The sequence below is a fragment of the Schistocerca americana genome, chromosome 1 (assembly GCF_021461395.2).
Source record: "Schistocerca americana isolate TAMUIC-IGC-003095 chromosome 1, iqSchAmer2.1, whole genome shotgun sequence".
In the NCBI taxonomy this organism is placed as follows: Eukaryota; Metazoa; Arthropoda; class Insecta; order Orthoptera; family Acrididae; genus Schistocerca; species Schistocerca americana.
Window position 1 is genome coordinate 619,852,530 of NC_060119.1, and position 14,758 is coordinate 619,867,287.

The 14,758-nt window shown below is 43.8% G+C and overlaps 1 protein-coding gene across 1 annotated transcript in view; it reads left to right on the top strand.

Annotated features, from left to right (window-relative positions):
* Positions 1-14,758, top strand: part of LOC124625460 (nephrin-like) — a 548,360-nt gene that overhangs the window by 443,004 nt on the left and 90,598 nt on the right. Inside the window, exon 8 of the mRNA XM_047149172.1 lies at positions 13,122-13,252. Coding sequence (XP_047005128.1) covers positions 13,122-13,252 — 131 coding nt within the window. The remainder of the gene's footprint in view (positions 1-13,121; positions 13,253-14,758) is intronic.

Genomic DNA, 14,758 nt, shown 5'->3' on the forward strand with positions numbered 1-14,758 from the left:
CAGCATTTGTGCACCGCCGCCGTCAGTGTCAGCCAGTTTGCCGTGGCATACGGAGCTCCATCGCAGTCTTTAACACTGGTAGCATGCCGCGACAGCGTGGACGTGAACCGTATGTGCAGTTGACGGACTTTGAGCGTGGGCGTATAGTGGGCATGCGGGAGGCCGGGTGGACGTACCGCCGAATTGCTCAACACGTGGGGCGTGAGGTCTCCACAGTACATCGATGTTGTCGCCAGTGGTCGGCGGAAGGTGCACGTGCCCGTCGACCTGGGACCGGACCGCAGCGACGCACGGATGTACGCCAAGACCGTAGGATCCTACGCAGTGCCGTAGGGGACCGCACCGCCACTTCCCAGCAAATTAGGGACACTGTTGCTCCTGGGGTATCGGCGAGGACCATTCGCAACCGTCTCCATGAAGCTGGGCTACGGTCCCGCACACCGTTAGGACGTCTTCCGCTCACGCCCCAACATCGTGCAGCCCGCCTCCAGTGGTGTCGCGACAGGCGTGAATGGAGGGACGAATGGAGACGTGTCGTCTTCAGCGATGAGAGTCGCTTCTACCTTGGTGCCAATGATGGTCGTATGCGTGTTTGGCGCGGTGCAGGTGAGCGCCACAATCAGGACTGCATACGACCGAGGCACACAGGGCCAACACCCGGCATCATGGTGTGGGGAGCGATCTCCTACACTGGCCGTACACCACTGGTGATCGTCGAGGGGACACTGAATAGTGCACGGTACATCCAAACCGTCATCGAACCCATCGTTCTACCATTCCTAGACCGGCAAGGGAACGTGCTGTTCCAACAGGACAATGCACGTCCGCATGTATCCCGTGCCACCCAACGTGCTCTAGAAGGTGTAAGTCAACTACCCTGGCCAGCAAGATCTCCGGATCTGTCCCCCATTGAGCATGTTTGGGACTGGATGAAGCGTCGTCTCACGCGGTCTGCACGTCCAGCACGAACGCTGGTCCAACTGAGGCGCCAGGTGGAAATGGCATGGCAAGCCGTTCCACAGGACTACATCCAGCATCTCTACGATCGTCTCCATGGGAGAATAGCAGCCTGCATTGCTTCGAAAGGTGGATATACACTGTACTAGTGCCGACATTGTGCATGCTCTGTTGCCTGTGTCTATGTGCCTGTGGTTCTGTCAGTGTGATCATGTGATGTATCTGACCCCAGGAATGTGTTAATAAAGTTTCCCCTTCCTGGGATAATGAATTCACGGTGTTCTTATTTCAATTTCCAGGAGTGTATTTCACCAGCTGCTGTCCCACGTCCGCAGTGGATCCAGAGAGACTACAAAAATACCCAGTTTTGTTACAGCTCTGGCTGTCTCTTTTTACATCGCAGTTCGGGTTGTGTATGAATGCATTCACCTTGTGACATGTTATAGCAAATACATATGATGTATGTACAATAGGATCAACCATATGCCACGGGAAGCGTTACCATCTGGGATTTTTGAGTACATAAGAAGCCTTAAATAGTGCCTACATATTTTCCTTATATATTTCTTCATTCCAAAATGCATACATGTCATTGTCTGGTACAGACATGTATCACATGGGTTGAAAGCTGTGTGTGGTGAACAGTGGGTGTCTGGGGCTGTGTGACTTGTATGGAGTAGGCTGTGGGAATCTAATCAGGACAGTCATGAAAAAACATTAACATTGGCAGTGTTAGCAAATGTGGAGTGAAATATTACCTGCTGGAATACACAGTCGAGGTGCTGTCTCTAAAACAGCTTACTCCATGCATGTTACCTCCCTACAAGGAGACACAGTATCCATGAACAGTCCTAGCTGCTGAGGGCATTCCCACAGCACTCTGGAGGTGGCTTCCACAAGACGACTGCTTATGGGAGTGATGGTGTGCGCTTTGGAGGAGATGTGGAAGAGACCTTCCTGACACACTATTCATTTAGATAAAGGCATAAACGTTTTTGTCCTACCCCACTGTGTGTGGTAACAGCACAAGCGGACCAGACGCTTGATGGTTGAAGTGTGTAAATGTAGTACAACTCGCCCTAAACTTAGGGTAAGTCAGCACTTAGGTTCAAACCTAGGGTTTCAACCAAGCAAGCTGTGTCAGTGTACTGTAACATTGTACGAATGGGGAAAATGTTGTAGGATAGCGGGAAAATCAATGTATTTTTAATTTGCTGCAATTCTAAAAGTAGAATAAGTGGTCTGTGGCAGTAGGAACAAACCCTCGTCCATGTTCGGTTCTAATCTTAGTACAAGTGACTTGACATACCCTACAGGGTATCTCAGTACCCACCAAGTCTGCTATCACCGGTTCTGATGTCATAGGGCTGGGTAAAATCTGACAGTGGTGCAAGTTGTCCTTGTATCCTCTAGTCAGCCGTGTTGGGCCGCTATTTTGTATTTTGCAATTATAGAGGCTGTCCTCTATTCACCAACTCGCCACCTTGAGTTTGTAGACCTATATGAAACTTCAGACTGTCCTAGAGACAGTCATCTTTGATTTTATACTTATGAATATTGTGTTAGTCCGCCATCTTGGATTGATCGACATTTTAATCATAGAGCAATTGGCCTATCGTAGTAGAAGAGTGGTGGAAGAGAGGAGCAATTTGGCAGCAGCACATTGTGACATTATCGATGACTTCATCGAAAATCTGGCGACTATGCTCATTGGCCCTGAACTTTTACAGCTATGTTAATCTTTCCAAACTGAAATTTTCACACTGCAGTGGAGTATACGCTGTTATGAAACTTCCTGACAGATTAAAACTGTATGCCAGAATTCGAGTCTCGGTCCAGTACACACTTTTTATCTGTATTAATCTTGCCAAATTTAGCAAGTTGGCATCCTTTTCAAGGGTTACGTTAACAAACTATAGTGACTCCAAACAAGCGGCCTTGTTTGGATCGAACCGAATAATTTAATCTCGTACAAGGCAATCTACGTAAGGCAGATTACGACTCGAGTTACCTGTAAAACGGCATTTGCGAGAAAGACCTTGAACTACAGCTGCCCATATTGCGTATGACTGATTAGAGCATTTTTGCTCCTGAAAAATGTCTAATCTCGCAGTACTGTATGACATTTTTGTTCATAATGCTAGGAAAGTAAAGGAAGAAATTCTGTAAATTTTACGGTCCTGGGGGGGGGGGGGGGGGGGTATAGGGAGGAGCACCAGTGATTTTTGTCCCACTTCTCATCGTATGGCTGAAAAGGTGGAATTGGCCGCGTTGGTGTACTGACTCCACTGCTCATAGCAGGGTTTTTAAGTCGGCGTGGCTTGCAGCTCCCACCACTGTTCCAGCTAGGTCTATTTCTGTCGAACTTGTTGGTGTTGACGTTGTTGCTCTTGCAGCGCTAATTACTATTGCCAAAATTTAACAAACTCCGTTACCATGTTTTCCTTCCCTAAATGACTTTTGTTATTGAACTGTGCCCTGAGTCTCGTCTTCGTCACCATACTTATATTTGACTATTTGTTTCATGTATATCATCAAGCATAAAATTTATTTATACACAGTTATATAATAATAGAGGAACGTCAAAAGCTAATTGCGTAAGTGAATTAAATTTGCCACACAATCTGCTATAGTTCAGCGAAATTTGCATCTTCGTATATTTAGTAGTTTAGGATACTTTTCGCATGACCTGTTTTTGATGATTCATGCTTTATATACGGTCATAGGTAGCGGAAAAACTGCAGGTAATGTCGTAAATGGTAAGAAATGCTGTTGTGAGGAGCGAGTATTCACGGCCCTATACCATGCTTTACGAGAGGGGCTCAGTAAATAATGCAACACACTTTTATTCTGAAAGCAGGTTCGTTTTATTCATGACTCCGTACACCATATTATTCCTCAATCTTTTGGCTACAAATCCCTATTCTTAAACGTAATCTCCGTTCAGTGCGACGGACTTACACCGCCTTACTTGGAGGGCCCGTGTGCCAGCATGATACCACTCTACTGGTCGACGTAGGAGCCAACGTCTTGTTGCACCACATACAGCTTCCCGAGAAGTGCGTCCTTTATTGGGCCAAACAGATGGAAGTCGGAAGGTGCGAGATTCTGGCTGTAGAATGGATGAGGAAATATAGTCCAATGAAGTTTTGTGAGCTCCACCCGGGTAAGCAACTTGTGTAAGCTCGTTTCTTCAATTCGACGAGAGCAGCGCAGCAATCTTGACAGTAGATCGTTGCTCCTTGAGGGAGAAAATCAAATAGAATAACCCCTTAAGAGTGCCAGAAGACCGTTGCCATGACTTTACCGGCGTAGGGTGCGCCTTCGAACTTTATCTTCGGAGGAGAATCGGCGTGGCGCCACTCCATGGATTGCTTTTCGTTTACAGTTCGAAGTCGTGAACTAAAGTTTCATCGCCTATGATGATGTTCGACAAAAATAGTCACTATCAGCCTCGTAAGACGTAAACAGTTCCTTATAGAAGATTCTTCGTTGCTCTTTGTGGGCTTCTTATGGGCGTCGAGGAACCTAGTGGGCCCACGGCTTCGGTACCCCAACAAGTCGACTAGTGCGTCAGCGCTACCATCAGAGCCGTTCAGTTGAGCACCTCGAATGAAAGTGTCTGCACGGTCCCACATTGCAGAAGTCACAGCCGCGTGCGCACGGCCGGCACCGCTGAAGATTGAACACGTTTGCGCGACCCTGTTGCGATGACCACACACGCCTCGTGCAACAACTCAGCATGCTTTTGTTCACTTGGATGTCTCCTCAGACATTCTGTGAGCGCCTATGAATATCAGCGATGCTCTGATTTTCTACCAGGAACTCAGTGACAACTCTCTGCTTGGAACGCACGTCCATTATAGACACCATTTTGAACTAACGTATAGTGCCGCCACCTGTCGGATCTTCATGAAACAGTAGCGGCTAAAGCGAGAATTTTCCACGATGTCTCACAAAAAATTCCTCATTTTTTCAACCTAAAAAGTCTGAGGAAAAACTTTGTTGCATTACTTAATGAACGCCCCTCCTATCTTTGCCATCTTTCACATTGAAACGAAGAAAAGATGATTTCCTATTCACATTTTACTAATACGCTTCTTAATAGAATGGAGTCCATCGAATGTGGTCAATATGTCTTTCATTCTCCGCTTGCCTTGAGGGATGTGTTAACTCAATCAGTATATTTGCTTTACTTATCTGATGTTCTGAGTTTACTCTATGTGTTCACTTTTAATGCTTTCCAACTAATGGTACCTGTTACAAGATGTTAATGTATCAAAAGAAATAATTCCTACGCCGTGAACCATTGAATTAATATGTAACGATACATGCGGGATGTATCACAATTCTTCCAGAAAACACAAACTGCTTAAAGTACATTATGATACAAACAAAAAGCTTTCATCAAACATGGGCTCACAAAGGAGCTATGCCCTAAATAAATGAGAATGTACGGTTATAAGCCGACACTGACTTTGAAACAGATTGTCCCAAAATTGTCTTGAGCAGGTAGTTCGACAGCCCGTATGCAGTGCAAATATTTTAGACCCTGTAGCTACGAAGAAGCCAGAACTAATCGGTGGCGTCACAGTAGAGACAGGGGTTAGTGACCATTATGTCATCATAGTGACTTTGGTTACTAAAATTGATAAATCAATCAAGAAAACTAGAAGAGGGTTTATCCTAGAAAGAGCAGATGGGCAGTTGTTAGCATCCCACGGCCGGCCGAAGTGGCCGTGCGGTTAAAGGCGCTGCAGTCTAGAACCGCAAGACCGCTACGGTCGCAGGTTCGAATCCTGCCTCGGGCATGGATGTTTGTGATGTCCTTAGGTTAGTTAGGTTTAATTAGTTCTAAGTTCTAGGGGACTAATGACCTCAGCAGTTGAGTCCCATAGTGCTCAGAGCCATTTGAACCATTTTGAATAGCATCCCACGTAAACAATGAATTGATATCCAGTGCGATGGAGGTAGAGGAATCATGAACACAGTTTAAACGGATTGTAAAACATACTATGGAAATGTGCCGAGCAAGTGGATTAAGGGTGGAAAAGAAACACTATGGTTTGGCAACGAAATTTCGAAAATGCTAATAAACCACAAATGACAACAGGCAAAAGTTAAAAGAAATTCGAGCATAGCTGTAAGAATGAAGATCGATATGCGAGGATTACAACAACTTCTACCGACATATCTCAGCAACATATCTTGTCGATAATCTTAGAAAGTTCTGGTCCTACGTGAAATCGCTAAGTGTGTCTAAGGCTTCCAAACAGTCACTCGTTGGCCAGTCTAGTGTGGCAGTAGAAGACAGCAAAACGAAGGCCGTAATTTTCAATTTAGCATTTAAGAAATCGTTCACGCAAACATACCAGAGGACACACCAGTAACCATCTTTGGTGTACAGAAAACTGGAAGATCTGAAAGGAAATAAGTAGCCAGGTCCAATAGAATCTAAATTCGTTTTTACAAAGAGTACTGTAAAACACTGCCTCTTAATTAGCTTGCAGTTATCGCGAGCCTCTAGCTGAGTGGAAAGTTCCCAGTGACGGAAAACGAGTGGTGGTGGTGGTTAGTGTTTAACGTCCCGTCGACAACGAGGTCATTAGAGACGGAGCGCAAGCTCGGATTAGGGAAGGATTGGGAAGGAAATCGGCCGTGCCCTTTCAAAGGAACCATCCCGGCATTTGCCTGAAACGATATAGGGAAATCACGGAAAACCTAAATCTGGATGGCCGGAGATGGGATTGAACCGTCGTCCTCCCGAATGCGAGTCCAGTGTGCTAACCACTGCGCCACCTCGCTCGGTGGAAAACAAGTGGAGGTGACTCTTATACATAAGAAGGGTAAAAGAATGGTATCGCAGAATTACAGATCAATATCTTTAAAATCGGTTTCCTGCAGAATCCTTGTACATATTACCCGATCGAATGAAATAAGTTCCCTTCAGAGAGGAAAACTTCGGTCCACAGTTCAGCACGATTTTAGAAAGCATCACCCGTGCGAAACTCAGCTTGCCCTTTTCTCACATGATATCCTGCAAACCATGGATGTAGGGCAGCAGACAGATTCCATATTCCTAGATTTACATAGAGCATTAGACTTGGTGCCACACTGCTGACTGTTAATGGATGTACAAGCGTATTGAATGAATTCTCAGTTATGTGAATAACTCGAAGAACCCAACAAGGGCCCCTTGACAGCGAATGTTAATCAGAGAGAAGGATATCGTCAGGAGTGCGCCAGGCAAGTGTGATAGGTCCGATGTTATTTTCTGTATGTATAAATGATGTGGCGGACAGGGAAATCAGCAGTCTGCAACTCTCTGCTGATGATGTTCTGGTGTACGGGAAGGTGCCGTCGCTGAATTACATAGGAGGATGAAGGAAGGATTTTAGTTGGTGTGATGAATTGCAGCAAGCTCTAAATATAGAAAAATGTAAGTTAATGCGGATGAATACGGAGAAAAAACCTGTAATGTCCGAGTAGAGAATTAATAGTGTGCTGCTTGACACGGTCGCGTCCATTAAATAGCTATGTGCATCGTTGCAAAGCAGTATGAAGTAGAATGAGCATGTACAGATTATAGTAGGTAAGGTGCATGGTCGACTTTAACGGAGACCACATATAGGTTGTTCATTGTTGCGATCCACATCAGCCCGCAGCTCGTGGTCGTGCGGTAGCGTTCTCGCTTCCTACGCCCGGGTTTCCGGGTTCGATTCCCGGCGGGGTTAGGGATTTTCTCTGCCTCGTGATGGCTGGGTGTTGTGTGATGTCCTTAGGATAGTTAGGTTTAAGTAGTTCTAATTTCTAGGGGACTGATGACCATCGATGTTAAGTCCCATAGTGCTCAGAGCCATTTGAACCATTTTTTTGATCCATATCAAGTCGGATTATAGGAAGACATAGAAGCAGTTCAGAGACGGACTCCTAGATCTTTTACAGTTAGCTTCGGACAACTCGCTAGTATTACAGAGAAGCTTTGGGAACTCAAATGGGAATCACTGGAGGGAGGGCCGCATTCTTTTAGAGGAGTGCTATAGAGGAAATGCAAAGAATCGGCATCTGAGGATGACTCTACTGCCGCCACCATACATTCCGCGTAATGGCCACAAATATAAAATTAGAGAGATTAGGGTTCGTTCGGAGGCATATAGCAGTCGTTTCTCCCACGCTCTCGTTGTGAATGGAACAGGAAGCGAGCTGACCATTAATGGTACAAGGTACGGTCCGCCAGGCACCGTGCGCTAGCTTTCGGAGTTCATATGTAGACGTAGATGCTGAAATATTGTCCTAGTTCAGAGCCGGCCAACATTTCGGCTCGTGGACCATGCCCTCGCACGAGTGTATAACGCTCAGCTTCGCCTCAAATTTCTCCCACTACAACAGAACACTGCTTGATTGGTGATGATGTTTGTCACGAGTGATGATGATTATGATTCAATGATGAGGGCAAGTCCCCGGGCAGAACCACACTGACTGACTAATTGGAGGGGGGAGAGGGCGAAACTGCGAACGCGTCGTATTCATATTTTACGTTTCCCAACAACAAATGTCAGAAACAAAATAAATTTTCAGTATTTTTTCATTATTTTTAGCGCACTGATAATATAATACAATTTTTTCTACAAACTGTCGACATAAAGACAGATGCAGGTTTATTTTGCCACGTAATTGTAACTCATTTAGTTTCATAATCGAGAAAAGGTTTTTCGCGTAAATATGGCGATCGAAATATTGTAACAGTTTTGCTACTCGTTATAGAATGAAGGAAAGTGTACTTTGGGAAAGCAATATAGATGTCCAAGACAGTTTTAAAGTTAAAATATTTGTTATTAAAACAGGAATTACCTTGAAGGTCAGTTTCAGCTGCACATACTTTCTACTGAAATGGCAAACAGTCTCGGAAACAGTTCCAAAACAGACGTAAGACCGGCAGTGTCCACCAAACCTCCGATTTTCATTAACGACAGTGAGTTAGGGAACTGGACAGTGTTTGTCAGAATGTGTCCCTTCTATAAGGCAGATCAGATAAGAAAGAAGTTGTTCCTCACCTTGTAAGGTCTTACTATAGGCAGTCTGCAGTCACGTCCACTCAAAGTACTAGGCCAGCAATCAATTTCGTATGTTCTAATTTTAGATCCTGCCTTCAGTTTTCCTTTATAAAATCAACAATAACGACTTTTAAATCGAAAAATCTTTCCATACAAGCCCCTTGATGTAACCAACGTACTTTGCAGTAATATACAATGATTCCGTACTGCGTTTTATTCAGTCGAAAACTGTTGCAACTAAAAATGGAGAAATTAGGTGACTTCAGAGATTTTTATGTTCATACCAACACATCTTCACGTGCTGCATGCCTGAAAATTCAGCACAGAGTGTTTCTTGATGTGCTTAACAATGAATCCCATACGTATCGTCGTAAGTTTTGGCTTTTTCGTGATCAAACGTTTTAATTTTCTGTGCGTGATTTTGTAATACCGTTTCACAGGATATCTCCAGTACCCGTCGCTTATGCGACTGCATAATAGACGTCGAGAGTTTTCATCAGGCTCTTCTGTCATTCCCATTCATTGTCAAAGGCTTGCGATTATAGATAGTTAGACTATCTCTTTTTGTGCCAAGAGCCACTGGATCTGTGAACGCCCTTCATAATACGACCAAATAGCGATTGGTAAATAGCGCTGACACATCAAAATGCAACATCGAAATGTTCAATGAAATGTTGCGCTGTTCCTGGAACTACCGAGAAGGATCGAGCAAATCCGAGAGAGGCCGTAGGTTGGCCCGCATGTGGTCCGCACACCGTGGGCGCGTGGGGTTCAGTAGGCCATCGCCGGCCCTCTCATAGAACTAATGTATCTGAACTTTTCGATCAAGTTTGCACATAATTCCACTAAAATATCTCCTATGGACTGCCTTAACAATACACATGATGCAGATTACTTGTTACTGTGCATTCTCACCTGTTAAAGGAGGTGTTCTACGTGGTGTCCTCGAGGTTTGCATGCTACACTCTACACGGTCTGCAGTGAGTTACAAATTATTTCAAGCACCTGTAGATTGTCTGGAAAATCTTGGCAAGTCTTTACAAATCACTGCTCCAGCACTTTACCCTTATCCACGAGAGTGCTGTACGCTTCACTTCATAGTGAACAGGGGAACATGTCCGTTTTCCTGATGTATTTATCGCTGTCCCTAGCCATAGACTATGGGCCAAATTGGAGCCCAGTTTTTGTAAGGGACTTAGTCGAAAAATTTATATTTTTGGGACTTTGCACACTAAACTACTGCTTACTTGTTAGCCGGAGGACGTTTAACTTAATGTACCACTGGTTTTTATGAGATCTTGGCCCATACCTGTGTTATTCTATATATGATAATAAACTTATGCAAAGAAGTACCAAAAGAGCTTATAGTGTATAAAGATCCTTGCAGAAAATGAACAGCTTAAAATTATTGAATTACAGTTGCAGTGATTTGGAATGGCCATGGCACGTCGTCCAAGAGCTAAATTTGAACTCTAATTGTTTATTAATCAAACATAAGTTTTGCCGCGAATAAATAACTAGGTTCGGCGGCCGATAGTTGCTGCCGGTAGGCGGCAATGGCATGAATACCATGCTATTACACTTTCTGTTTATAGTTCTTTGCTAAGTTGCTTTGCACTTTGCCACCGACATCACTTAATTTTTCTGTCCATAACTAAGTTTCATTTCTGGTGTTTCTGTGTAACTGTGCACACATGTACGCCCCGTCTTCACTCTCGCATGTCCCCTCACCGTGACTAAAAACGAGACTTGCCTTCACCGAATCCAAAATATAGCTCCCACTATCAATCCTAATCCATAACGTCTTAGCGAGCTCGCTTCTCATTCGTTGCTACTTCCACTGGCCCCCTCCTAGCCGACACAGTTATCAGCGACGGCAGTCACTAAAAATTACGGGTATTTCACAGCTGTGGAACCAACAGAGCGATTTAATATATATATATATATATATATATATATATATATATATATATATATATATATATATGAGCCCTAATGCATTGAGTATTTTGATATAAAGCATAACATAGCCAATTCTCATTCAAGACGTCTTAAATTCATTATTTCTCATTCTGTTCAAATAATGTTCCAATAACTTTTACACCGAGCGAGGTGGCGCAGTGGTAAGACACTGGACTCGCATTCGGGAGGACGACGGTTCAATCCCGCGTCCGGCCATCCTGATTTAGGTTTTCCGTGATTTCCCTAAATCACTCCAGGCAAATGCCGGGATGGTTCCTCTGAAAGGGCACGGCCGACTTCCTTCCCCGTCCTTCCCTAATCCGATGAGACCGATGACCACGCTGTCTGGTCTCCTTCCCCAAAACCAACCAACCAACCAATAACTTTTACAAAAATTATTCTACAGATACAAAGCATTATGTTCCATTTGTTCTTCACTGTATTCTGTCTGGTACTAGCAAGGAATTATTAAATTGCAGTATTTGCTACTTATATGTTAAAAATAACAAATAACAAGTACATATATGAAAATAAAAAGCTAGACAAAAAAGTTAAAAAGGATGTAATGACTGCTTTTTCTGTTATGTTATTGTTTATTTGTTAATCTTAATCAGGGATAGCAGTTTATTGTCCTCATTCAGTGATTCCTGCACCAAGAACAGCCATTGTTCAATAGTATGGGTGTATCTACGTTTTGTAATTTTACAGCTAATTTTAAGTTCCTTTTCTGTATCCATCGAACTTATATCCTGCATTATATTACAGCTGAAGGTCTGAAAGTGGTCATGTGATAATCTAAACCAGTCACCTTTAAATAAACATGTCTTTGCGATCTGAATTGTTTTATAATTTATTTGAAATATTACAGTGTGATCTCTGACTTTCTCCAACTATGTTTCTAAAAATACGGGATAGTTATTATAGTACTAATAGTGTTTGTAAATGCTTCAGTGATTATGATTTTACGATGTACCTCACAACTCAATTGAGATTAACAGTCGCAACTATTAAAACGATTAAGACAGAGAATGACTCTATTGTTTGAATTACTCTCGCTCAAATGTCTGTAAGATACTGCTTCTAGTTTCTTCATATATCCACTAAAAACCAAGTTACTATTGGTTTCATGCGAACAGCATGTGTCACTGTTCAGACAGCAAGTGTGCCATTAAATTAACTTTACAGAAGTTTTCTGGTCTCTAGGGAAACAGTCACCCTAACAAGGAACTTAATTGAGTGCAATGCCTTTTCCGTTTGGTAGCCCTCATTTATCCACTGTCGCCCTGCTCCCAGTCTCTTTGAAAGCACGTAACGTCTTAAAGGCCACCCCTAAGCTAGTTTGGTGCTTCTCTGCTAACATTCCCGCGTGGCGTATTTCCAATACGATAGCATTAATCGGGTCAGTGTTTCATACTGAAGTCATTAGTGATTTTTAACCACGTATTCACAATTATATTGCAGTTGTTTCATTTGAGGACCGAAGGCTCCTTGAACTTCTTTGTTACTGTTACCATATACATTCACTCATGTCAGTTTTCGCTAGTAATTATGATGCAGCCCACATAATGGAACTGCTTTCTAATAACTTTAGCCGGCCGAAGTGGCCGTGCGGTTAAAGGCGCTGCAGTCTGGAACCGCAGGACCGCTACGGTCGCAGGTTCGAATCCTGCCTCGGGCATGGATGTTTGTGATGTCCTTAGGTTAGTTAGGTTTAACTAGTTCTAAGTTCTAGGGGACTAATGACCTCAGCAGTTGAGTCCCATAGTGCTCAGAGCCATTTGAACCATTTTGAACTAATAACTTTATTCTGCATTAAATACCAATGCAACACCTATTGATTCGTGTAGTTTAAATTTTCTGCAGGAAGTACATATCACTATTTGTTTACACATATAACGTGAATTAATAATGGAATACATGTGTTATGCAGTCGCGGCCGCACGGTGTAGCCGCGCGTTGTAGTGCACCTTGTTACGGTCCGCGCGTCTTCCCTTGTCGGAGGTTCGAGTCCTCCCTCTGTCATGGGTGTGTGTGTTGTCCTTAGCGTAAGTTAGTTTAAGTTAGCTTAAGTAGTGTGTAAGCTTAGGCACCGATGACCTCAGCAGTTTGGTCCCATTAGATATTACCACAAATTTCCAATTTTTCCAGTCGCGCCCATAGTGACGCTGCGGCTGGGACCTACGCTACGAGCTGACAACATCAAGGAGGGCGACGATGTTTACTTCGAGTGCCACGTCAAGGCCAACCCTCCGTGGAAGAAGCTCACGTGGCTGCACAACGTAAGTTTACGCAATAGCACAACGCAAAATATGACAACGGCACTTCAGTTCACCGTAGTACCTACATAATGCGTCACCATTGTACCCACAACAGATAGCGCAGATATTTAAGTAGTTCTCCCAACACATGTCTAGTCCAGAAACCGACAGCACTATAAATTGTCCATCCCCAGGGGGCTCAGAACTTGTTTGTGAGTACGTGCGTGAAGGGCATGCGTCCGAAGCCTTCGCGATACTTCGTCCTTTCTAGTGCTGCGATCTTATTTTGTGACTACACCAATTCTCTGACCTAGTCACTTGGACAGATTCCCTTCTGACATTCCAGTTGCCGGCCGTTGTGGTCGAGCGGTTCTAGGCGCTTCAGTCTGGAACCGCACGAACGAAACGGTCGCAGGTTCGAATCCTGCCTCGGGCATGGATGTGTGTGATGTATTTAGGTTCGTCAGGTTTACGTAGTTCTAAGTTCTAGGGGACTGATGACCTCAGATGTTAAGTCCCATAGTGCTCAGAGCCATTTGAATCATTTGAACATCCGAGTTTCCTCGCAGGACAATGACCATGGCTTTCCCAACATTGTTCCATTATTTTCACCTACTACTTTGATTAACAGATGTTCGGTCCCCTCAAGTGTGTTGTACCTTAAGCTTCCAAGACTTTTTTTTGTAGAAGGGCGGACTGTGTAGGGAATTTCGCCTGCTACCTACTATGGAATCTGTCCATGTAGCGAGTCATCAGGTATTCAAAGTGTAAGTAAGCAGGGACCACGCCATTGATGCCCGAGACGTTAAATCCCCGCGTATGCACAGTAGGTTTTAGGGGCACTGAGACTGCAGGAAGTGACCATGAATGTAGGAGGCCGTTTCTCTGGCTGGATGGCGCCTGTGGGGCGAGCACGTATTCGAAATTGGCGGCGTCATGAAGGATATATGGTACTGTTAAAAGGCTAAAGCTGTAAGCAAGTGGCAATAGAGCTCTGTCGTTCACTTCAGACAGACCAGAATACTTAACAGCAGATCATTGCGACCCTAATAACTTTCACTCCTTGGCTACACCGTGGAATGAAAACAAACAATGCGGCTTTCAATAAACTTAGCTTCGGTTCATGATTTGTAACTAGATAAAATGCGTTCATTTATCTTTAGAAATCCAGTGTTTTTTTGTGGAGAAAATTGAAAACATGTTTGAAGAAATCTCGTCCTTAGTAAATTACGAAATGACTACATCTTAACTGTAACGAAGAAGCCTGCCCGCTCCCGAGTGTTATACTCCTGTAAAAAGCCTGTTGTTTTACCTTTTACCATGATTCCTCATAAGAGACTAGGTATGAAACAGTGTTTAATTTTTTAACAGAATGCACCTAATGGACAACCAATCTCCTGTGGCAGTAGTAGGGTACCAGGGGTCTTGGTGCAATTTGATATCAAGCTGATATCAAAATAATATGCAAATTAATTATATTGGTCAATTAATTACAACCTAAACACGCCACCCCACCTTGGATGACGT